The sequence below is a fragment of the Stegodyphus dumicola genome, chromosome 1 (genome assembly GCF_044657685.1).
Source record: "Stegodyphus dumicola isolate Sdum_Otavi_A_Nest chromosome 1, ASM4465768v1".
Lineage (NCBI taxonomy): Eukaryota > Metazoa > Arthropoda > Arachnida > Araneae > Eresidae > Stegodyphus > Stegodyphus dumicola.
In genome coordinates this window covers 133,671,494-133,697,236 of record NC_140768.1, presented here as the reverse complement: position 1 = coordinate 133,697,236, position 25,743 = coordinate 133,671,494, and the positions used below count along the sequence as shown (strand labels likewise).

General features: G+C 33.0%; 1 protein-coding gene across 3 annotated transcripts in view; it reads right to left on the bottom strand.

Annotated features, from left to right (window-relative positions):
- The window catches only part of LOC118179349 (organic cation transporter 1-like), a 225,317-nt gene that overhangs the window by 22,915 nt on the left and 176,659 nt on the right, over positions 1-25,743 (bottom strand). For all 3 annotated transcript variants that reach the window (XR_015042199.1, XM_085820863.1, XM_085820858.1), the window contains exons 6-7: positions 22,831-22,946; positions 12,009-12,223 (exon numbers count right to left, since the gene is read on the bottom strand). Coding sequence is in view for 2 of the 3 variants with exons in the window: in XM_085820863.1 (XP_085676989.1) it covers positions 12,009-12,223; positions 22,831-22,946 (331 nt within the window). In the remaining variant the exon portion in view is untranslated. The remainder of the gene's footprint in view (positions 1-12,008; positions 12,224-22,830; positions 22,947-25,743) is intronic.

Sequence of the window (25,743 nt, the reverse complement as noted above, 5' to 3'; positions counted from 1 at the left end):
GGGACATTATAACATGATCTCTATATCAAAAGAGAATTTAATACACGTTCATCCCTTAGAGATGGGCACCGGTCGTTGAAATGGAAAAGTTGCTATAATGAGCGGTCATTTTAACAAATACGAGCAAAGTTTGCCTGCATATATATACATTTATTTATATATTATTTACGTATTACGTTACGTACATTTACGTAACACTGTGGCTCACTTTGGCGGTTTCTTATAAAATGAAAAGAATGAATGACATGTTATTCCAAAAATTATTTATTACAGTAGCTCACATTTGCTTACTAAATATTAGCAAAATGACTTTAATTTTCTTTCACATATACTATTGATCAACTGTTTTTAAATGTGATTGCTTTGAAAAAAAATATTTCAAACGTTTCTGGTTTAAAAAATAACTCAAAAAAAAAAAAAAAAAAAAAAAAAAATCTGAAAGCTTTCAGGTTTTTTATTACGCCTAAATTTTTTTCCCCCTCACGTACACAAATACACGTTTCAAGGGCATTTGGGCTAACGCCCCTTTGGGTTAAAAATGTTTAAAAACAGCATATCTTTAGAATTTCAAAAGCAACACACACTGGAGATAGAAGTATTTTATTCAGAACAGTATGATGCCACTGCTCGATTTGAAATCGTTGAGTTTCTTGATCAAAAATTCATTAACGTTTAAAAAATATGAAATAGATAATAAACAAATTCGAAGTTCAAGATTCGGGCTTCTAGGTGCCCATATTCGAGAGCAGGACTACGTTATTCAAAATTTGATGGTTCTAGGTATCATTCTTTTTCACAATGCGAGAAACATACATACGTTCAGGCAGATTCTCCATTACTTAATTTCTTTAACTAGGGCGATAACATTTGGTGGCAACAAGTTGAAAATTGATACAGTCGTTTATAATGATTCGACAAAAAATTTCGTTTCGAGACTAATAGCCCTTCTGAGCTAATGCCTCTTTTGACGTTAAGAGAAAAAAAAAGAAAAAGAAAACGTTAAAATAGTTTGTAGAGACATTAGGTATTTTTTGGAAGCAGGCAAGATGAAAAATATGCAACACCTTCGCCGAGAATCGAACCACAGACATCTGGAATACGCGTCCAGTGTGAAGACCACTACACCACGAATGCACGCCAAGAAGATGGGAGAAATACCTTATAAGTTTTGATAATAAACTCATGTAAGTATTCGGACACTTTGAATAAACAGTTTGTATTTCATAAAAACGTGAAAATAAAGGGGTAATCAGTATTTAGTTTAATATCATTTAGCTAAAATTGCATTTTTCATGCGCTTCGGGACAGATTCAACAATTTTTTCCGCGTAATAACGGTAGAACAACAACAACTTAAGCATTTCCTCTTTTTGCCAACTTAATGGCGCACTGTAAAAAAAAAATCTGTAAGGTTACTAAGAAAACTCATGGAAACTGGGATGCCATGGGTTATTTGAGTAACAGAAACAGGTGTTTTCTTTGTAACATTACAAGAGTTTTGCCTGTAATGGTTACAGATCTTTTTCTTGTAATATCACAGCATATAGTTATGTAAGTAGAACATATTTTTCTCATGTAAATTCCCAAACGATATATCTGTAATGGTTACAGATTATTTGCGTGTAATATTACAGCAAATAATTATGTAAAAAGAACATGTTTTTCTCATGTAAAATCCCAAACGATATATCTGTAACCGTTACAGGTTATTTGCTTGTATTATTATAGCAAGTTATTATGTGAGTAGAAGATACTTTTCTTACGTAAAATTCCAATGGTTGTATCTGTAAAGGTTTCAGATTATTTCCTTCTAATATCCCATTAAGTAATTATGTGTGTAGAATATATTTTTCATAGATAATACTAAAGGATATGTTTATAAAAGTAATAGATTTTTTTGTCTAAAATGATGCTTATTATAATAAAATATATTGAAATCAAGATGTTTTGAGTAAAACAATATCTGCATATGTATATCATTATACAGATATATGCAAGTGAAGCATAATAGTTTGGCTTTTTAAATTAGTCAATTTGACCTCAGAATAGCATTAATTTAAAAGATGTGCTTTCAACAGCAATGTTCTTTTTTCAAAAAGTAATATTAGTCTGTTGCAGAGTATTTTTGTTTTATGAAGAGAAACTTATGTCTGATATTATTGAAAGGCCTTTCATATTATCATTTTGATTAATTTAAAAGTTCAAATTGATATGCTACTCCTTATATTTGCCCTGTAAAATAGCTGAAAAAAATAGTATGTTTTAGTGTCAGTTAATAAGATATGTTTTAGAACTTTCTTTTTAGTAATTTTAGCTAAAGTAGACACATGTTGCTTTAGATTTAACTTATATGAGTAAACGTGTTGCATGTTGATATGATCATATTATTACAGTAAAAGACATTTTGCGAAATATTTCTATGAAGAACTCAGAACAGCTGTTCTTCATATTTCAAAAATATATTCTCTCCTTCTAAAAAATGACATTTTCAGTAAATTAAAGAATTCAACATAGCAATGAACTTCATTTTGTTACTACAAGGAATTCAAATTTTGTTCATAGGCTTGAATTACAACGTCTAACTAATTTTTTTATTCTTATCTGCACTCAGTGTTTGTCAACAGTCTGCTATTGTTTGAAATAATGCATAACTTTTTTACTTACCTTCAAATAATTTCTTTTGAATTAACAGATAGAAGTCTTTCATTAAAAACCTAATGTCATGCTTTTTGAATAAGCATAAAACTTTGCCAACTGACCTTAATTTTTAAAGCCTTGTTTCCCTTAAAATTCTTAATACAATTATGCCTTTAAGAAATTTATTTCTAAAATTAATACTTCAGTTTAGCTTAAAATTTAATGCATTTTAATTTTACCTATAATTTTTTACAAACATAATATGTAATAAATCTAAGCTTAATATTTACCATTTCGAAAGTGATACTAAAAAGTATTCCTAGTTATTATAAATTTCGAGATTCGCATACAAAATTGTGAAATAAACATGTGACAACAGAAAACAAATTTTATGCTCTCTCTATATTACAGCATGTTAATTAAGAAGTTTATTGAATTTATAATTTTATTGTGAAACACTATGAAGCAAATAATATGCTAATTAAAATACAGAAGTAAAAATAATTTATTACTTAATTCATGAACTTTACATAAAACCTGAAAAAAGAATTAATTTAAAAATAACATAATATAATTTAATAAACATTTCATAAAACTTCGTTTCGACTGCTTGGAAAAAATGAATGGTTTTCCCCTCTTTGTAACCCATGTCTCCTAAATAAAGAAAAAAAAAACATTTCTTTTAAAATCATAATCATGCTCTTAAAAAGCTTATAAAAATTATTTTAATAGATGTTTTAAACATGTGCTTATATAACACTTTTAATCATATTTCTTTATAGTAGCTTAATTAATTAAGAACAGCTTAAATTCTTTAAAAAATTGGATTACATTGAACCGTCTCATCACGACAAGCTACCTCAGTCAATCACTTTTTAAATTTAACCAGCATTCCTCATAAAATAACTAATTAGTAAACATAACTTCTCTAGGATGCCCACTATCATTTAATCAAAATTTTCAGGAATCACGTATAGCTAGCTTAGAGAAGGTTCATTGTACAAAAACAGCCAATATTCAAATATTTTCATAAATGAAGCCACCATAGTTATTAAATATAATATACAGTATACTTATATTCAGAATTCAGAACTTGAATAAATTTCTCGAACTGTTTTAGCATTCGAAAAATATTATATTTATTACCTTAAATTTCTAAAACAATATTACATATTCGTCCAAAGGAATCACTGGGACTCGGACAACATTTTCCCCCTAGCTTTCTTTTAGCACAGGATTCTGAATATGTTTTAAAGATTTAGGTAATGTTTGTCTTCCTTAAGGCGCTCACAAAACAAGTTACCCTAAATGTTTTGTCCGCATAGTGGTCATTTTCATCTTACTAACTGATTTGCTAGTGGATTTTGGGTGCATGGCCTAGCATTGATGAAACAATAATAGTGAACAGCTTCAAGAAAATTGGGATATCTAATGCTCTTGATGCCATATTCCCACTTATTTTTACTAATTTTATCTTCCGAAAATTAAGAGGGAAAAATTAAACGAATAATTTAATTTCTAAAGGACACAGTCACAGTAGGAATATAACAAATGAAAAGTAATCATGGATAAACTACTACTATCACAATATTATTTATTTAAAAGAAACCTCTATTTCAATAAGAATACACATAATTGCAACATCTAATAAGTTATCTCATTTCTTCTTTATAATTTGAACTTCTGTCATTCTCATTGTTGTTCTTGCAAATCCTTAGGCCTCAGATCATACATAAATAATTAGAGAAGGTTGTGGTCCGATGCTTGCTAGGGTAAACATTCAGCTGATATGGCAAAATTGCACAGTGAATGGCAGTTGGTATTTGCTTTCACTATCATAGATCATTGTTTGTATTAGGCTGACATAATATTCAACAGTTAGAAGAGAAAGATTCAACGGGGCCTTAAGTGTGCAAAAGTTTGCCTTTGTTAGTATGACGAAAACAATCATTATATTGATAAATCCATTTTAAAATCTTGGGATATTCATTTTCTGAATGCATTAAAAGGGGGAAAATTATGTAAATATTTTTTTAATTTTTAGAATCTGGTTCTAAAGCTGGGTGGGGTGGGATATGCAACGCAATACGGTAATTCTGAAGATCATTGCTCGTGGAAGTACAAAATAAACAGTGATAACTTGCATGCTGTAGAAGAAGACACAAATTGCAGTTCCAGATGCATTAAATGCTTTGAGGTCTAGGGAGTAGCAGTGGGCAATACTAAGAGTGAAATTCAATGTATAGGGAAGGAGGAATGAAAATTACTTTTATCAGATAACTTGAATGGTTATGTTACTAAGCGTTCTTATTGGAATGTAGGTTTCTTTTAAATAATAATACTATGATAGTTACCAGTAGTTCATTCATGAATATTTTTGATTGGTTATGATCTTATTGTAATCGCATCCTTCAAAATTAAATTGATTCCTTAATTTCCCCCTTGATTTTCATACTATAATATTAGTAAAAAGGAAGAAAAAAGTCTGCAAGTAAACATAACTCCTCTTTCTCCCTCTCTCTCTATATATATCGGTATGTATCTTCGTGTGCAACTAAGCAAACCAAATGTAACCTTTTCTTCTTTAAAAAAATTGTGTAAATAAATAGAATTAAGTTCATTTCAAAGACTTATGACACATGAAATACACATGATCAAAATAAATTAGAAAATTAAGTTCAAATAAATTTTAAGCTAAATTACGTGTTGCAATGTAAGTTGCAATAATTCAGTTGTAATAATTAATACTAACAAAACCAAACATCATATTCCCATTCTGCAAAGTATAAAAATTCTTCTGCAAAACTGAAAAAATGACCAACACTTTGGCTTATTTGATAACTTTCAAATTCACTCCTTTGTTTGCATTTAGAATTTATAACTTTAATTTTCCACAGAAATTTGTTTTTGATTTTAAAAAATTTCACTGGCATAATTTCATTCACTTCAGCATATATTAATAGATGCAGAAGGTTTTTGTACCTTACATAATTTTAAATCTTATGTAAACTAACGTAATTAATAACAAAATCAAAATATAGATCAGAAACAGCATAAAATTACTACTAGTGTCACACATAATAATTACTACTAGTGTCACACAAAACGCTATGAAATTAATTAATAAAATAAGAATGAGATAAAATATATAGAATTAATATTCCACATGTGTGAAGTTTGGAAGTTTTACGTTAAATATTTTTTTTTAATTAAGTATTTTTAAAAATGACCCCTTAAAGCATGGGACCTTTCGTAATTAGAACTTGCAAATCCACTTCGCTAGTCTTTCATACCATTGTTTTTCTTTTATTAACAAGAAATATTGGATTCAGTTATTTAATTTAAGATATCAAAAATAATGCTACTGAAAGGCATGAATACTTACTTAAATTTGAAATTAATTTGGTTGACTTAAAATACTATTTAAAAAAGTAAATCTTCATATATACGTCTAAAAATCAGACCTTATTAATTTTCTTTTATTTGAACGATATCTGAATTCTGCCTTAGTTTGGACTAGTAAATCATTGGGCAATTAAATGCCAAGCTATAAGAGAACTAATGTAGTTTACAAATGCACTGAATTTTATTTCCGGTATTAACTTTCAAAGAAAGTAAAATTTTCTGCATATTTGCATCATTTGGATTGATAGAATATGGCAAAGCATGCAAAGGATATCAGCCTAAAGGGAAGTATATATTCATGGGCGGTTTTGTTAGGAAAAGTAGCTTGCATTTCCATTTATTCATGTGTGTATATATATATATATTTACATTGTTAATGCTAAAATCAATGCTTCATTAAAAATTCTTTATTATTTTATTTTTAATATAACATACAGATACAGAATTGTTTTAAATTCCAATAAACAATAATAATTTATTTTTAAGAAAACTTATTTTATGATTTATATATTATATTACATGAATAAGAGAAACATTTGTCAAGAAATGTATTAAACTTGTATTAGCAGATAGATTCATGCTATCCTAGTAACAAGACTATCATACTTCAAAACTGTATTAAAACTGGGCAAAATAAAATCAACATAAATTCTACATTAAATGTTTAAAACTTATAAGTATGCAATGGTAGTTATATATACAATATAATATATGTTGTCATTTATAAAATATTAATGAAATGATATTTTTGGAAATAATGCACAAAATTTTAGTTTTGTTTTATAATTAGTTTAAAGAATTGTTAGAAAAATATTTTAGGTCATTTCCATTTTTCCCCTGTTGATATTGGTATATTAAAATATATGGAATAATTAAGTTGCATCTAGTTAGTAAAACAAAACATTACGAAAAGTATGATACGGCATATTTTTAATCAATATAATTACTTCATTTTGGAATTATAATATTTTCGTAAGAAATTAATACCATTGAAAAAAATATTATTACACTAAAGGAATAAACGAGATTCTCGACCGCGTTGTTCAAGTTTTTGTAATTTTACTTCATAACACACTTGTACATAAACATATTAGACTGAATTATAAACCAGGTATAACTAATTAGACAATCCTAGAAAAAGAATAAACTAAACCTAGTAAGCAAAAAAATATATACATTACATTCAGAATTCTAAGTGTTTATATAAACGTTTCTCGCAAGGCCTGCCGGGAAAAAGATGTCAAACGTTCTTTGGTCAGACGATTGGAAAAGAACGCTAAAATGATTAGTTTTGCTTTCAACAACCACATTACCATTTCAATTATATACCACAAACAGTGATTAAATTTTGGAATAATTAGTTTTAAATACTAATACGGGCAATTTAAGGCGTAATTTATCGGATGCACAATGACAAAATACTACTATTAGATCTGCATTTGGAATAAATATTTTGCACTCTTTCAACTCATTAGACATTACGAACACTGATATTAATTAATCGCAAAGCTTAAACGTTTAAATACTTACTCACTACATATAACAGTGCAAAGTGCATGAGAATAATCTGCATAAAATGAACAAAAAAGTATTTCAAGCAGTAATCGTAAACATTTTCTTACTTACCTGCGCTATACAACCAACATGCATTCAGCCATGTTTTTTTCTGAAACTAGCTTTCAAACACTTTTCTCCTGATTGGCTAATTTCCAGTCAGTCACGTGATTCTTCCGTGCGGCTACTGAAACATTATCTGTAATGTTACAAGCAAATCAGCTGTTACCGCTACAGTTTGCTTTCAACCTGTTGCCATTACAGAAAATTCTTCTGTAACTTTTTGATTTCTGTAACTTTACAAAACTTTTGCCTGTAAAGAGCGAACTTTTTTTTTTTACCGTGCACTAAAAGTCCCCTCACCCCTTAAAACCAGGCACAGGGGTTGAACCCCTGCCCTCGCACCTTGGAGAAGGATGCATCGCTTTTGCGTCATCGGTCGTTGTCTATGATTTGCTACCTGCCAGTCACTTGGGCTACCCGTCGCAAAGGGACATTACTCAGCGTCTTCGGGGTGGACTACAGCCATCTGCTCTAGGATTTGCCAGACCCCAGGTCTGCCAATAAGTGTCTTTCCGGAGCCTCCAGAAACACTAGGTTCATAATTTGTATAGCCCCGTGGCCGAGACTGCCTAAATACAGATCCTAGCCAGTAGCAGCGCAGAGCTCTCTACATTGACCCCTGAGGAAATTCACTCTATACAGGGTGATTCACTACCAGACCGACAAATCTGCAGGGTGTAGGTGGTACAGAGACAACTCGTAATCACATAGGAATGCAGGGTCGCAAATGCCGTAGTTGCGCGTCGTTCGCTATCGAGTCAGTATAGCTTTCGTTAAACAACCAGTCTCACGTAACCTTCTGTTCACAATTGTAAAGGTCGTGTAATGTGAAGCATGTCTGTTTGGGTAGCGTTCCTGGTACAACTGCCGAGCAGCTTGCCTGTTGCAGTCCGCAGTTCCATACAAGATCAGCATGTCGACCAGTTCATCGTTTGAATACACGTTCATCCTACTACCTCTGGAAACGGATCGCAAACGACGACTTCCAGCCGTTGCTCACGCAGCCTTCCGTTCAGCACCATCTAACGCAAGACTGCCGGGAGGAATCTTCCAGAACGTAAGGAATTCCATGTAGCACCGCTATCAGGCCTGCCAGTCTTGTCCGACTTTTCTTAAAATAAATCTGCGGTTTCTTGGTGATAACTTAGGATATGGTCCAGACTTCAGTAGATTTTGAACAGTTCCACCCAGTTTGTGTCGTTTTATTACATCAAAGATGGTTAAACGTTTTACATTAGGTATATTTTTTAGCTATTTCGCAAACTTTTGCCATCTTTAGAAAGATGAATTATTTAATTTCTAGCGAAATCGTCGTTAATTTTGAGCAATGTTCACTTCAGGTATAAAAATGTTGCATTTTGCTAAAAAAGTTAAAATTACACAGCGCAGACAGTAAGTCTTGTGGTGTATTTTAATTTAAAACAAAAGTCTTAACAAGAAACAACATTTACCAAAACATTTCAACAAAAATCTGTAGTGTCCGAAATATTATGTGAGCTACTGATTAACACGTTTTGAACGAATTATTTTATTACAAGCAATCTTTTGACGATATTTATTTTACAAGTGAGGCTAAATAATAGAGAAAAAATAATATTTTAGACAAAAATTTGAAGTCTATGTTTAAATATTTAGTACAAGATTTGTGCAAATAAATTAAAAAATACATGTGTTCGGACATTTAATTATTATTAATATTATGTTCTGTTGGAAATTTCGTAACTATCACTTTAAAAACAGCTTGAAAACTATTTTTCTCTTAAGCAGTTTTCGGCAACTGTAGTTCTGCAGAAATGTTACTGTAGTTCCTACAATTCACGCTAATTCCCAAAATACATATTTTAAAAATTGAATTTAAGATAAAAAATATTACGGTTTGTCTGTAGAAACCATTGGAACTTGGAATACAACAAACAGAACATATACGAGAACAGCAACATTGTTTGTTAAAGACCAATCAACATTTTATGCTTACAGTTTCTATTGTTTGTGACTTTTTGAAAAGTTTGGCGAATTTTGCAAGATGGTTGAGCTATTACGTAAGTATCTTTATAGTATTATATACACACACACACTTACTGGTGAATTTACATTTTAGCTTCTTCAGGAGTCTGGTTGCGTAACTATTAAAATGGAAATCGAATAAACAGCCAAAACTTTTTCGAAACTTCTTTATTAAATAATAAAATGTATTTAAATTATTTACGATGAATAATTAATATTCACTTTTGAAGAGGATAATATTTATATGTTTGGACTGGACCGCTAACATTATTTCATCGCACAATGTAAGAATGCAAAGAATAATAAGAGAATCCTAGTTCAAAAGAATGGTTTATTAAATGAAAACGCTGCTTATGTTAAATTCAAATTGCCGATAATTTATTGTCTATCTTAATAGATAAAAAAAATTTAAATAACATTAAAAAAAACTGCCACTTGTTGATGCTTTATTTCAGGAAATTGTTGTCTGACAATGATAAGAGCAATCATTGTTATATATCTGAATTGTTTCTTCCAATCGCAAGATAGTTTCAGATAATACATTTTCATTTTCTTATAAGTAGCATTATTTAACGATAAGTTTCTTGTTGCATTTATCTGCCTGGAATCAACATTCTATTGGTAACAATAATAGCTTTAATTAACTTAAACATTTGTAGCTTTAGTTATTAACCCATCAGCTAAAACACTGCTCAGCTTCAGCATTTAATAGTATATTTTAAACGATAATTATATGACTTTTACTTTTGTACCCTAGCAGTTACTTGGTTCGAACTCTGTTAATTCTAATATCATCTTTTTTCTATCATCATTTTCCATTTTTTATATCTCAGGAAATATTTTTAAAAAGTGTGTTAGGGTAAAGTAATTTAATTGCTTGCACTATTCATCTGTAAAACAGTTTTGCACGACATATTTCATTGACTCATATACTTACAAGAGAATAGTGGATTGAATGGCAGATTAACTTTTGATTTTTAAACTAGAATTCATATATTACCTTCGAATTTCACTTCATCACTGGAAAAAATATTCATCGGTAAGTCACTTATCAATTCATTTAGAATCGTATTCAGCACAGTGTAATTTCATGCATTTTTGAATCATTTAAAATCGTATTGGTCATAATACAATTTCATATCATGTATATTAGGGAGTATTTATTTCCTTATAAGGGGATTCTGCTGATAAATTGAATGTAAAAGGGAAAAGGATAGTAGGGAATTTAAGATAAATTCACTGATTTTCAACCAAATATCAATAACTTTGTCAATGTTTATGTGAGCATTATCTGTCCAATAATGACGTCAACTAGACTAATAAAAAGGAATTTCAATTTGTTTAATTTGTTCAATGCATCTGAAATACATTAAATGCTAATTAATTGTGACTACAGACGCGCAAAGCATGTTCTATCCAATACCTACAAAACGCCATAAGTGTGAGCTCACTTTCATGCAGCTACAATTCTAGTCTTCAGTGTAAAAGTATGTACAAAATACAGGCGTCCTGCTTTAACGACTTTAGAAGAATAGGCATTTCATTTGCATAAATAAGTACATGAAATATACTAAATACATGAATTTTCTATTTTGCTGGCTGCAGTGAGTCAGCTTAGTCAACGTGTTCACAGTATAGGCTCTACAAATATCCAACTTGGCCCGAAAAATAAAAATATAGAGGTCAGTTTTAGGTTTCACACAGAGTTAGTCGAGGAATGAGTTCAGTGGATCGTGAGCTCTGTTTAGTTCATTACTTGGAAGAGCAGAAGCTGTAGTGAGTACCACATGAGGGCAATATCAGTTATATCCCATATGGGAAAATACGACATAAACTTCCACATTTAACAGCAAATATACCAAAAAAATCCATTATTTTCCTAGAAAGTGATTATAGCTTGCAAATGTGGGCAAGAAAACATGTTAATATAACTACTGAAGATTGGAGAAAACTACGTTGTTTTGCTGAAAAAGTTCTTAATACATCAGGCGGTTAATTATACGCGTGCATGGTTCTAATACTCGTAGCATGAAGCAGTAGATCCAGAGTGCTTGGTTAACTCTGCCTAGGTAGATGGCGGCGTTTGCCTGGTTTGAGGATTAATTTCCTGTTAAGGTGTTGAACAACTAGCTTCTGTAGAAGTGCGACTGCAGTAAAGTAATGCGACATGGTGGAAAATAGTGGGAAAAGTAATATGGCATTTTTATCCTGTTGTGAGCGTTACATGATGGTATTAATGTAAAGTGCTGTATTATGTTAGAATTACTGGCGGAGCATCAGTGTTGCATAAGAAGAATGATGTCGAATTAATTTCACAAAATGTACATTTGAATTAATTTCACAAACCTGGAGATAATATTACAGGAACTAAGCATGCCAATCCAGTGACAATGAGCGACGAGACAGAGCACCATCTTCTTCCATACCATTCCATAAAAAACCAACTGAAAATAAATCCAGGTACTTCGACTAGAGCTAGGTAGAAGAAGTTGAGAAAGGGATTACCGCCCAGGTTGGACACATTAATTTGCAAGCCGTAATAAGCCATGATGTCCGCAACCCTAAGAGAAAAATAGCACATTTTAAAGTCACAAAATTTTCAGGTCAAATATTTTAAGAAATTAATCATGGACATGTCAGAAAGAAAGTGACTTGATCTTGAATTAGTTTGGAAGATAAGCATTCCAATGGATGTAGCTATATGATTGCATAATTGTTACATAATATGAAGTTTTATAAATCAAAGATTCGTAGCAGTCTTACATCGAGTTAACCGACTGGAACTTTCGTCTATTATATTTCCTCAGTTCGTGTTTCTACATAACTTTTTCTGATAATTCTAAACGTATTTCAAAGTTTTTCATTATAATTAAATTTACATTGAGCCAAATAATAACCATAAGATAGCTTTATCAGGTTCAATGTTTCTTCTAACCTTCTTCGGAAACATACAATGACCTGACTAGGAACAGAGAGCTTACTAAAGCTATGTTCACTAATTGTAGTAAGTAGACAGGATACAGACGAAGGGTATACAAGACCCTTTATTTTTCTTTATATACAATGACTTCCGTACTTCGGAATACAATGACCCTCCACTCGGGGTCTAACGTAAAAGGTATAAAAATAAAACTAAACTCTAATTTAACTTTAGAATAAGATTGGCCTTATAATAACAGGAAGCATATGTAGCACAGAGACTGTGAACACTACAATACGTTTAATTTATCAAGAGGATTAAAACCTCTGGCCTGGAAGGCAAATAGCAACTGCGTAACTTCTAAGGTAAGCGGCCTGCTTCGAACTCACTGCTTCCTCTCTCCTGCTTGGCAAAAAGGCCACACTTAAATACTTGGCGTTCGCCAGACAACTTTGCATAAAATCCTTCACGCTTATAATTCTGGCCGGAAGTAGAAAATAAGAAGTGATAGCAAAGATTTAAAATAAAATAAACGTTAGTAAAACTTAAGATCCTTACATACTTCTCGCCAGAGTTAATTTGTTTGAAACTGAGGTCTAAAACGACCTTGTTGAAAACTTTTAGCTCTAAAAACTAACGCGAGGCCAACCTTTTACAATCATAACTTAGCTAGAAACTAGAAAATTTAAAAGAAAGAAATTTGTTACAATAGCAGCTCCCGGGATATACAACAATCTTTTTTTTTTTTTTTTTTTCATCTGTACTGCATCTAAACAGGAGCTTTATTCAATTCTGGTTCCTTCCAGAGATCTGGAAGGAAAACTAGTTTAATGAAATGTTACAGAATGACATTGCAATTAACATATAGAATATACTTCTCTTAACATTCTTATTTCATTCATGACTATTTTAATTATCTCTCCCCGTGCTCTCTGACATGTGTTGTAAAAGAACACCAAACACGTATGTGTTTCTGTCTACGTGTGCCACACTTCCTCCTACAATCAAAACACTAACGTGTTAAAATTCAACATACGAGACCTCTTAACACACCCTACTTTCAACTCTAAACCCTGAGGTACTATTCTGAAAGTGGCTAACTCTAAAGTGTAGCGTCAGAGAGCCTAACTACATCATTCAACCTTTAACACATATTCACCATGATTTAATCTTTACAGTCACACGAATAACAAATTTTTAACATTACTTTCACTTTTACCATATCACGGTATTTCTTAACATTCAAAATAACAGTTCACATGTATACAAGAACATATCAACATGCCGTTAATTTTACACATTTGAAAACATACATTAGTAGTACATTGTTAACTTCTATTCTTTTCAAAGCAAGTGCCAATTCTTTCTACATTGAAATAATACTACATTTCAAAAAGTCTTTCAGACTAAAACTTCTTTCTTGCTAGAATGTTTTAAATAAAATTTATACAATAACTTTTTACAATATTTAAGTCTTTACACAACGCTATTATACATCAACTTTAGTTTTACGCGCGAGTAATTGAAAAACATAATAAGAAAATCGGTCACAACTCATTTCTCGCCCTTTTGGCGATAAAGGTAGACCTCGCATGAGGTAAAACTTCTTGAAATCTGCCACTTGCAGTAAGAATGAAAGATTAACTTAAGTTTGTAAAGTAACATAAAATTTTACTTATCTTTGTAATATTCAGACATCCTTTTCTGGGCCCAGTCTTTAAAGGTATAGCTGATAGTAGCTTGGTTGATCCTCCTTCTTGTACGGGCTCGCCCTTCAGTGCTTTCCTCTGGAAGCTTCCGTTTTTCACCAGTTCGGCCGCCCTTGAACACCTTCCTTTTCTCCTCTGCTTGTGGTCTTGGCCGTTTGAAGGCAGCTGGTCTTGGCGGAACCGGGAAACTTCTGTCGTGATCCTGCTTGGACCTCGTTGTTGGCCGTTCAAATTTTCCTTGTACTTTTTCCTCCGCCGCTGATGGCCCTTCCGCAGTTCGGCGACTTTTGCTGCGGAGAGTTCTGTCGGATGAGTAGATCTTCCGTTTTAAAGCCGGGTTATAGTTGCCGTCATTTCTCCTGGTCCTCTTCACATACGTCGTCCTTCACCCTTCTTCATTCTGGGGGTGTTCGTGAACTCTGTTTTCTGGACGGTGGAACGGCTTCTTTTTCTTGTTACCTTCAATTTTTTCGCGGGGCAATTTTCTTTTCACTTGCTTCTGTCTCTCATTGGCTTGCCCTTGTACTTGTCGTTTTTCCACCTCTGGAACTTGTACCTGCGGTGTCTGCCGTGCCGGATCCTGCAAAAGATCTGAAAAGATTTGCATTTTATTACGATCGAAGTAGGGCTTGATTTGATCAATGTTTGCGGAACAGGTTTCACCATTTCTTGCCTTTAACACTACAACAGCGTGAGTTATTTTTTCTATAACATATGGTCCTTCAAAGCGTGGAAAAAATTTGGCAGTTTTATCTTCTGGTGCTGAAGAAAGTGAATGCTTGATTTTTAAAACTTCATCCCCTACTTTATAAGTTACTCCCCGTCGTTTCAGATCATAGTATAACTTCTGTTTTCTTTGTGCTACTTCCGTATTCTTTTTTGCTTCTTTTATTAGTTTTTCTATATCACCCATTTTAAATTCTGGGGCTCTTTGTTGCACATAAAATAATTTATCTAACGGTGTTATAATCTTTCTGCCTAGAAATAACTCAGCGGGAGTTTTGCCCGTTGTATCATGTTTTGCGGTCCTAAGGGCGAAAGCAAATTCATTGACATAGTTATCCCAGCTTTTATGAAAATTTTTAACATAACTACGGATAATTTTCACTATATTTCTGTTTACCCGTTCCGCTATATTTGATTGCGGCCGATACGGGACCATTTTTAAATGACGTATGCCCAGTTTTTGGCACATGTCTTCAAATATATTACTTACAAATTGAGGACCATTATCCGATATAACTTTTAGGGGCGCCCCGTATTTTAAAATATATTTATTTAAAATAGAATCAGTAACTAATTTCGCGGAGGCTCGTTTTAAGGGAACAATTTCGGTCCATTTACTAAAATGATCAACCATAACAAGGAGATAGCGACTTTTGTTTAACTGACTTTTTGGGAAAGGGCCCAATAAATCGATGCCGATTATTTCATTTGGAAATTCGGATTTAATACTATTTAGAAACCCGGCCGGGCGGAAATTAATATAATTAACGGCTTGACATGTTGGGCAGGACTGGACATACGCCCTTGTTAACTTTTGCAGTTCAGGAAAGTAGACTGCCTCGCGTACGCGTTGGATAGTTTTTCGAATACCAGCATGAGAAGCTAAAGGGCTGTCATGGAGCTCTTGCAGGATATTTAATCTAAGACTAGCTGGGATAACAGGTCGAAATTCGTTGTTGGAATTCGTAGTTTTTGTGTAGAATAATAGACCATCTATTAGTTCGTAATGGGCCGCCCTATTTCTTATCGCCACAATATCTTGGTGGCTAAAATTTTCAGGATCCTTCAAATACTCATAAATACTTCCAAACTCAGGATCCTTACCCAGTTCGGTTATTACAGTTTCTCGGGAATTTATTGTACACGCTGTCAGCATTGCAACTTTTACGGTATTACCCTGTTCGTCTAATTTAATTCGTGATAGGGCATCTGCTACGATATTTTCCTTTCCGGGGGTATGCTTGATTACCAGATTATATTCTTGCAGCTTGAGTGCCCATCTTATTAACCTTGGGGATAAATTTTTCCCTGAGTACAATCTAGTTACCGCCGCATGATCAGAATATACTGTTATCGGCGCCTTTCCAAAATAGACTTGGAACTTTTGCACTGCTAACAGAACTGCAAGTGCCTCTCTCTCGGTCGCGGAATAGTTTCTTTGTGTTTGATTTAAAGTTCGGCTAAAAAATGCCACGGGCTGCTGATTTTGCGAAAGTACCGCTCCTACCGCATAATCCGAAGCATCCGCTGAAATTTCTAAATTTTCATCCTTTTCAGGAAATTTCAACACAGGGGCTTGCGTTAATGCTTGTTTTAATTTTTCGAAAGCACTATTGGCTTCAGCCGTCCACGAGAATCTTGCCTTTTTCCTTTTTAATTTTAACAATGGCTCAGCGATAGCCGCAAAATCTTTTATAAAGGACCTATAATATGAACAAAGTCCTAGAAAAGAAGAGAGCTTCTTTGCCGTGTTTGGAGTCGGATACTTTTGTACAGCGATTATTTTTGATTCATCTGTCTCGATCCCTTTTTGCGATATTTTGTAACCTAAATATTTTAATTCAGGGGCTGCAAATTTGCACTTTTCGACATTAACTTTTAGACCGGCCTCATTTAATAAAGAAAACACCTGTCTTAAATCCTGTATATGTTGGTCGAGATTATCACTAGTAATAATGATATCGTCTAAATAGATAAATGTGGACTTTCCAAGAACAGGTCTTAACACAATGTCCATGCATCGCTGAAATGTTGCTGGGGCGCCTGAAAGGCCAAACGGCATACGCAAAAATGCATAAGTGCCAGACTTGGTTATAAAAGCAGTCTTAGGCACGTCCTCAGGCCTGACCCCTATTTGAAAATAACCATTCGTTAAATCTAAAGTCGTCATAAATTTGGTTGATTTTATGTTCCTTAAAATTTCTTCTATGATCGGTAACGGATATACCGGATATTTCGTTATGGAATTTAATTTACGGTAATCAATAGCGAATCTCCAACTTTTTGGATGCTCCAAAGGATAATCATTATTTTTCTTACATAAAACCACCGGACTAGCATAACTACTTGAGATAGGCGTTATGATCTTTTTACGTAGCATATCGGTAATATGCCATTCTATAATTTTTTCCTTATTCTTATCATACCGGTATGGTTTTTGACGAACCGGCAATGCATCTCCGGTGTCAATACTATGGTTAGTAACCTGAGTAAATCCTGGAATATCACTAAATAAGGAAGCAAATTCACTTACCACTTGTCGGATTCTATCTTGCTCGTCATTAGGCAGGTGGTCAAGATTTAACCTTGGCGGTTCAACCTTTTCTACACGCACTGGTTTCATCGTCAGCTTAAGGGACGCTGCATTAAAATCCAGTGTAGCTTGTGCGTCTGAAAGAAAGTCTATTCCTAGGATTAAATTTGCTTGCAAATTCTTTACTATAAAAAACATCACCTTTACTTGTTCGTCCTTGATACGGATGTACAAAGGTACTTTACCTACGCACTTACATTGTTCTCCTTGCGCCGCTAATACTGTTGTATTATCCGCATTATATATGCAGTATTTGCGAAAATACTTTCTAAAAAAGACTTCTGCCACACAGGAACACTGCGCGCCGGTATCCAGGAGTGCGGTGTCTGGGATATTATTTACCAAGACTTCAATCTTCGGAAGAGTTAAATTTTTCACCATTACTGTATTTAACTTGTAGGAAGAGGGGTTTTCGTAGCCTTCAGATTTCCGCACCCTCTCGTCAGCAGAAATCCGTTTTAGTTTAAATTATTTTTCCTTTCGGTGCTTTCCTTCTTTTTCCACTGGTCTTGAGACTTTTTTCCTGGGTTGCTATTGAACTGTCGACGTTCGCCGGCTGTTTTTGAATGCTCGGGTTTCCTTGCCCACTGATTCGCTTTTTCTCCGTAGCCATGTGCTTGAGTTTGCTGTAGTCTTGGCGTACCAAATTGGTTTCGCGTCTTCTTTCGACGTCCGCCGTTCTTCTACTTTCAAACTGCATTGCTAGCTCAAATAACTTTTCCAGTGTAATCGGATTTCGTAATTCAATAAAGTCTTGCACTTGGGGTAGTAACCTCGGCAAAATCACTTGAATTATTTCAGGATCCGGACGGTTTCCATACAAGAGCTTGAAAACGTGAATTTTTCTTAAAATAAAGCTCGAGAGGTTTTTCATTCTTTGTTGATATATACTGAAAAGTTCTGTTTCTAATTTCGCACGATCCCTTACAACAGGGAAGGCTTTTAGTAGGGCAGTCTTGAAATTTTCGTAAGTATAGGTGGGACTTCCTGCTTGACCCAAGAGACTTCTGCCGATACATTTGAACTAGTTAAGCGCTTGGCCCCTCAAAGCGCTGGTAGCTAAGGTAACTTTTTGAAACTCGTGCACGGGGTAGAGCATGAAGTGGTCATCCAATTTTTCCAAAAAACTGGTTACCTGTGAGTTTCCATTAAACGTTGCTTCTGGTTTCATCGAAGCGCGCATGGTCTGGACGATGTACCCAAATCCTTCCAGAGCGGCAGCTGGCATTTCTGGATTCTGAGCCGTTTCTGCAGGCAGCACAGGTTCTTCTTGAAATTCGGCCATGGTTATTCTTCGTCGGGCGCCACTATCAGGTTCAATGTTTCTTCTAACCTTCTTCGGAAACATACAATGACCTGACTAGGAACAGAGAGCTTACTAAAGCTATGTTCACTAATTGTAGTAAGTAGACAGGATACAGACGAAGGGTATACAAGACCCTTTATTTTTCTTTATATACAATGACTTCCGTACTTCGGAATACAATGACCCTCCACTCGGGGTCTAACATAAAAGGTATAAAAATAAAACTAAACTCTAATTTAACTTTAGAATAAGATTGGCCTTATAATAACAGGAAGCGTATGTAGCACAGAGACTGTGAACACTACAATACGTTTAATTTATCAAGAGGATTAAAACCTCTGGCCTGGAAGGCAAATAGCAACTGCGTAACTTCTAAGGTAAGCGGCCTGCTTCGAACTCACTGCTTCCTCTCTCCTGCTTGGCAAAAAGGCCACACTTAAATACTTGGCGTTCGCCAGACAACTTTGCATAAAATCCTTCACGCTTATAATTCTGGCCGGAAGTAGAAAATAAGAAGTGATAGTAAAGATTTAAAATAAAATAAACGTTAGTAAAACTTAAGATCCTTACAGCTTATAATTATTCTATGATCAATATTGTGTTTCTTATTCAGATTTTCAGGAGACTGTTTCTTAATTTGTTTTTTATAAAAGTTACATTTCTCGTAAATGTTTTCAGAATTTTCATAAGTTCGTGCATTTAATCATGCATTTAATTGCATCCATTACCAATTTTGAAATATTTCAATCCTTTTCGCTACTATTCTATTTTATTTGGTGCTATTAATAATTGTACTTGTTACCTCATTAATAAAAAAAGTCTTCGAATTTGAATCGAAAGCTGGAGTGAAAGTATAAAGGCAATTCGAATGTTTAAACCCAATGAAAATTACGACTATCACGTCAAAAGTTAGCAGAATTATCGACGAAAAGAAAAGTACTTGAACGAAATTCAAAATTGATAAGAAAGATAAAAAAAAAAAAAAAAACATATTGCTTTACATACTGCAATAAATAATGTGTTGCAGTCTAATTTTTAAATGTCGAGATGATTAAAAAAATGAGAGATAGGCTTTTTATCGTGAATTGAATTTCATTGCAGTGAATTGAGACCTTGAAACGGCGTAAGACTCCTGGAAGCCTGGCTAAACTCTACTCCAAATCGAACCCAACTAAAAATTTCGAAATTTTTATATCAGTTAATTTAATAAGCATGTAAAGTGTAGGGAAAGAATTTGCAAACACTTTGAACCATGAAGCAAACGAAATGGTGATTAAGAAATAATAACGGAAGTACAAATCAAATGGCTCTGTAAGTACATTAAAGACGACCATTGGCCTTTTGATAATGTAATGATAAAATCATAGTAACAGATTTATATTACAGAATGGCTGATTCGCCCGTGACTTTTGTGAAGCCATTTAACTAGCTGATAATAATTAGCGATTGGCTGCATAAGTTTTAGTTCTTCATCTACCTCTTTGTTACGAATATATCAAAGAGAATCTGTTTTTTTGCTTCAGTATACTTTTCTGGGCAATTTGCAGTTGTTTTCTGTTTGTTTTGCAGGAATAAGTGCAGAATGGACAGGCATATTGATAGGATAGGAAGCAGAATGAATTTATAAATAAGTAACTTATTATCAAGAGATAGAACGCTATGGTGAAATGAGATGGAACATGAAATATCCCCAAGTATGTTTTTAAATGCTAGTCTTTATAACCATGTATTTTCACTGTTGCCAATGCTTAACTACGGTCCTTCATTCTTCTATAAATAGCCTTAATTTTGTAAGATAAACTTTGACGTATCATGCTTCATCCAGTTTGTATTTATATAAAATGCGATTCTAATAGTTAGTTGCTTATTAATTCATTCTAGTTGTTCATTAATTCATTCGTTGTGTGACTTCTATGAACAGGAGTCGCACAAATTTGAGCTGAGAAATTATGTGTTTAAGAAATTTCACACACCACTTAATTTAATCAGACTAAAGAGTTAGTCACCGTTTATACATGGACAAAGATGTAGACGGTGAATGAAGGCCTAGAATTCTTTGGAGATAAGTGCAAAAAAACAATACAAATTTTTTTATCATCCTCACTCATAAACTTTTCCTCAGTGTGTAAAAATTTATGATTATTTGTGTACTTTACATATAAAAAATATTATTTTTGAAACTTTAAAGTATAATAAAAGTGTCCTTAATAAAACTTTAATTTAATCAGAGCCAAAACTCTAGTCATATTTTGTATATGGACGAAGATGCAGTCAATGGAAGAGGCTAAAATTCTTTCAAAGCAATGCGAAAAACAACATAAAAAATGCTTATTAACTCTACGCAATTCCAAAACGGCTGTAACCAATGTAAAAGAAAGCTGAGAAATTCTCCTTGAAATTTCTAGACTTCATTTTAAAATTAAAATGAAATGAAAATTATTTAATTCGAGAAAGTATTTTAATAATGCTATTTCGCATTAATTAGAATCATGGATTTCCCATCGATTCGTGATTCTGAACGTTGATAGAATCTTTGATTAACCAGAATTAAGAAATAAGAAACAAATGACATGAAAAGGGGAAAATTTTATGGTATATGTTAAATATACGAAATAAGATTTTCATTTAGCACTCTATTTACAAGATAAGTGCTAAATGAAAACGTAATTTTAATTAAAAACTTCTGAATATTTTTCGTTTTTATATCCTTACTAGTTTTACCCGCGGCTTCGCTCGCGTTAATGTCCTTAAAATAAGTTTCAACTCCACATGAATTTTAAAAATACACTCAGCGTAAAATTTCAGTAAATACTGCCCTCATTCAATACCTATAAGCCGCGGATATTTTGTATTTACGCCTGACCAAAGGGTTATTTGTAAAAACAAAGAACATTCGAGTGCCTTAAAATGATAAAACGATAGTTGTTATCGCACACAGTAAAATGTAAAAAATATAAAATGTAAATGCAATTTTTCATGCAGCAGTAACAAAAATATATAACACGAATGAATACATCTTTAAAAAAATACGAAACAAAATATTAAATATATCACAAAAGTCGAAATGTTGATAATAGTTTCAAGCCGGTAAGTTAATTAGAAGTCAAGTTATTAATTTTTAAATGATTTTCCATGTGTAAATCCGTGAACTTTGACCTTTTCGCCAACCCAATGGTCGACCGGATACTAGCTACCCTCCCCCCTTCGTCAATTTCGAATCGTAGTCCCTTTCGAATCGTCTCTCCCCAAAGAGTTAACAATAGCAAGCGAAGTATTGTTTAATCTGTGATTAAGCTGGAAATAATTAAGCAAAAAAACAGTTCCACCATCATTGTTCCTATCATTCAGAATGCGACACAAGTTTCTAAATTTCGAGAAATTTGGATAATTAGATCTAAAGTTAATTTTTATTATCAATTTATTGGACTCACACGGGAAGACCCAAGAAAAAATCCCTAATGTCGCTATTGAGTCTCACTCAAATTAGCGTTTTCAGGGTTTTTAATTAATACCTCAGCTGATTAAAGTCGTACGAAGATGAAATTGGTATCGATGGATTCTGACGAATTTTTGGAATCAGGGGATTTGTGTCTGGAAATTCAACTAACTGCCGTTCCATAGTATTTGTGGAAAAAATAAATTGGGGCGTAGCCAAATCTTTTTAATAGGGAAAAAACCAACAAAGTAAGTGAAAAATGTAGGGTAAAAGTCGTTTTTAATTAATATCTCGGCTAATTAAAGTCGCACGTTTTATAGCCGATAACCTTTTCTAATGTATCAAAAATATTTCTTGAAAATTTCATGATAATCCGTTAAGTAGTTATGGCGTGAAAGCGTAACAAACAAGCACACAAACTCACATTCACATTTATAATATTAGTAAGGATTTCACAAAATCTTAAAATGCGACTCACCAACAAAATGTTATGATCAAGAATTTCTTTCTGAGGTTCGAATACCGGACCAAATCGGTCGAAGTATTACTCACTGCATTTAGATTCTTTTCTTTCTTTATCCTTTCACCTAATTTCTGAAACACACACACACACACACAAATAATAAAAGGCATAATTAAATGTGATAAAATTACAACAAAATTAAATGGTACTATTCGGTTTCGAGGGCCGTTAAAAAATTGCAGCGAAAATGTACGTGCAAAAGCGCCAAATCTAGCAACCGCGCCCACTTAACAGCGCGCCAAATCTAGCGTGCGATCTGATTTCAGATTGCTTAAGTTTGTATAGTTCTATATTTCTTAAGACGCTATTGAAATACTAGTTTAATTTTTAAATCCTTTTTTGATATCCTATGGACTTAACAATTTGGGAATTGCCCATGATGAAAACTCGGCAATAGAATTTTTGGTAAAGTGCAGAGTCACCCACTGCTTGATGAGTTTTTAAGAATTGTACATACTCGGTATCCATGTGCACATCGACCTATTTTTACTTTAAAAAAATCCTAGAATTGCACAAAAATGGCACTGCCCACACCCTTGACTTTATCTATGAGCACATTGACATATTTTCACTTAAAAAGTAAAAGAAAATTGACAAAAATCCAATTGTTTTTACCCTTGTAAAAAGCGGCAAACAAATAAGTGAGCGATTCTGCACTTTACCGAGAATATTTTCAAAGAAAAGGCATCATTCATTATAGAAAATTACGTTTGAACAACCAACGAGATGAAATTATGCTTTAGCGATAAGTCGGTAGCGTAATAGCGATGCAGAAATCCATTCAGTTATGTTTAGCAATTTTTATATAAATTATAAAAATGATCTGAAATAGTTATTTACTCTTATGCTTCCATTCAGTCATGTTTAGCCTTTTTCATATAAATTATAATAATAAAAATGTATTATATGAAATTAACCTTTCATCTAAATTAAAACATCAATCTCAAATAGTTATTTACTGTTATACTTCCTTTCTTGCCGCAATTATTAGGGTTGTCGGAATTATTTTTGGCAACATTGGCATCAACAATAGTTTGGCGATTTTTTACGGCCCTCAAAACCGAATAGTACCAATTAAATTTACAAGAAAAATTCTTCCCCAGCTACATATCAGTATAAATTAAAGTTTATTTTCTAAGGATCAATATATTAATATCTAGATTTAGTATTTCCAATATCATAAAGAGACAGCTGGTTAGGGAAGTAAATTCGCATAGTGATTAATTTTTGAAGTGCTTAATAAACATTTCGAGTATAATTGCACCTCCATGGATTACAAAGTGGAACCACTTATGTAATAACATTAATGCGTTTATAATACAATGAAACTGATTGGTCTCTTTTAATCTATTATCTAATTCAGTACAAATATCTTATTCCACAAATACTTCTTACAGTAATAATGTCATTATTTAATTAATTACTTTAACATTCAATTTAGCAGCTCATATGGTGCTAAAAAATTCCTTTGCATTTTTTAACAAATATTCCATGATTTCTGCTAAATATTAGTTAAAGTTAATATTAGTTAAAGTTAAAAAAACAAATATTCCATGATTTCTGCGAAAGTTACCAAGACTGGAAGCCTTGAAGAAATCCTGAGAGCTTCTTGCGGTATAAACCATAAGTGGGTATCTCTTTCTCAAAAGGCAGAAAGAAAGATAATTTTTTTATGAAAGCAAGCACATAATATTACGATAATCGTGTATCATTTGCAACTTTATTGTAGTCAGAACTTCAAATAAGTACTTTTTGGAGAAGAATTGGATGTTTGTAAGTGTTAACATCTTTCCGACACGGAGGGTACTTAAAATATACTGCTAGCCGAAAGTTTTCTCAAGTGGTTTAATGATAGGATAATCCCCAGATCCGTCTCTTGGCGAATTCTCCTTTAAAACTGAGGGACGAATTCATACTTTCACCTATAAGGTGTCTAAGGCCCATGCCAACGACAGACGTAGTGTTATGTTCTATTCAACGATGAAATTCTTCAACTTATTTTGATGATAGTATCAAAGTAAGTAACTCACAGCAACATAAACAGTTTATGAATGTTTATATGCTAAAAATATATTAATAACATTCAATGTTCAGTAAATAATGCTGTGAGTTGTCTGTGGACTAACGCTGAAGCCTGCCCACTATTTTTTTTGGATATAAATTCTGTAAGATTCTGTGAATAAGACCTTCCCTTTTTCGAAAAATTTGTGTAGATCAAAACGTTTCATAACAGTCTATCCAGAAATGTTGTTCATTTAATCTGTTGATATCAGACACCTTTTTTTTCTAAACTGGTACGTGTGAGACTGGCGGCAAGTAGCGCATCTGACTCCGTATAATGATTAGTACATTTGTGAGGTTGAGTAATACTTAGTGCATTTCTGAACTCAAAAAATATATTTATTACAATTACGAGAAGCTTTTTACATATATAATTAATGGATAGCATAGAATACTTATTAAAGAGAATTACAGCCCTCATATTTTTTAAAGCGAATTATAGTCCTCGTGATGTGAGGAACCTGCCAACGAGAGTCTCTCTAGTCGAGAGTTCAAGAGCATTCTGACGTGTTGTTCCGATGGAAAAAATCTTCATACTGAATTAGCCACGCCTTCTTAATTTTTCAGTTGTATTTTATATCCTCTGATTCGCTATATCTGGAATGATATCAGAGGAAAAAGAAGATCATTGTTTCGTCAGCACGTCTGAAATCGAGAGGCTTTGACGATAGACACAGTGCACAACGCTAAAATCTCTTGACACTAATCGTGAAGTTATATCTCATGCACTCTCAACTGGAAGGAATTATTGCGTCTGCGATGTCAGACTATGTCGTCTGGCACATCATAAAAGCTTGGAAACAGTTA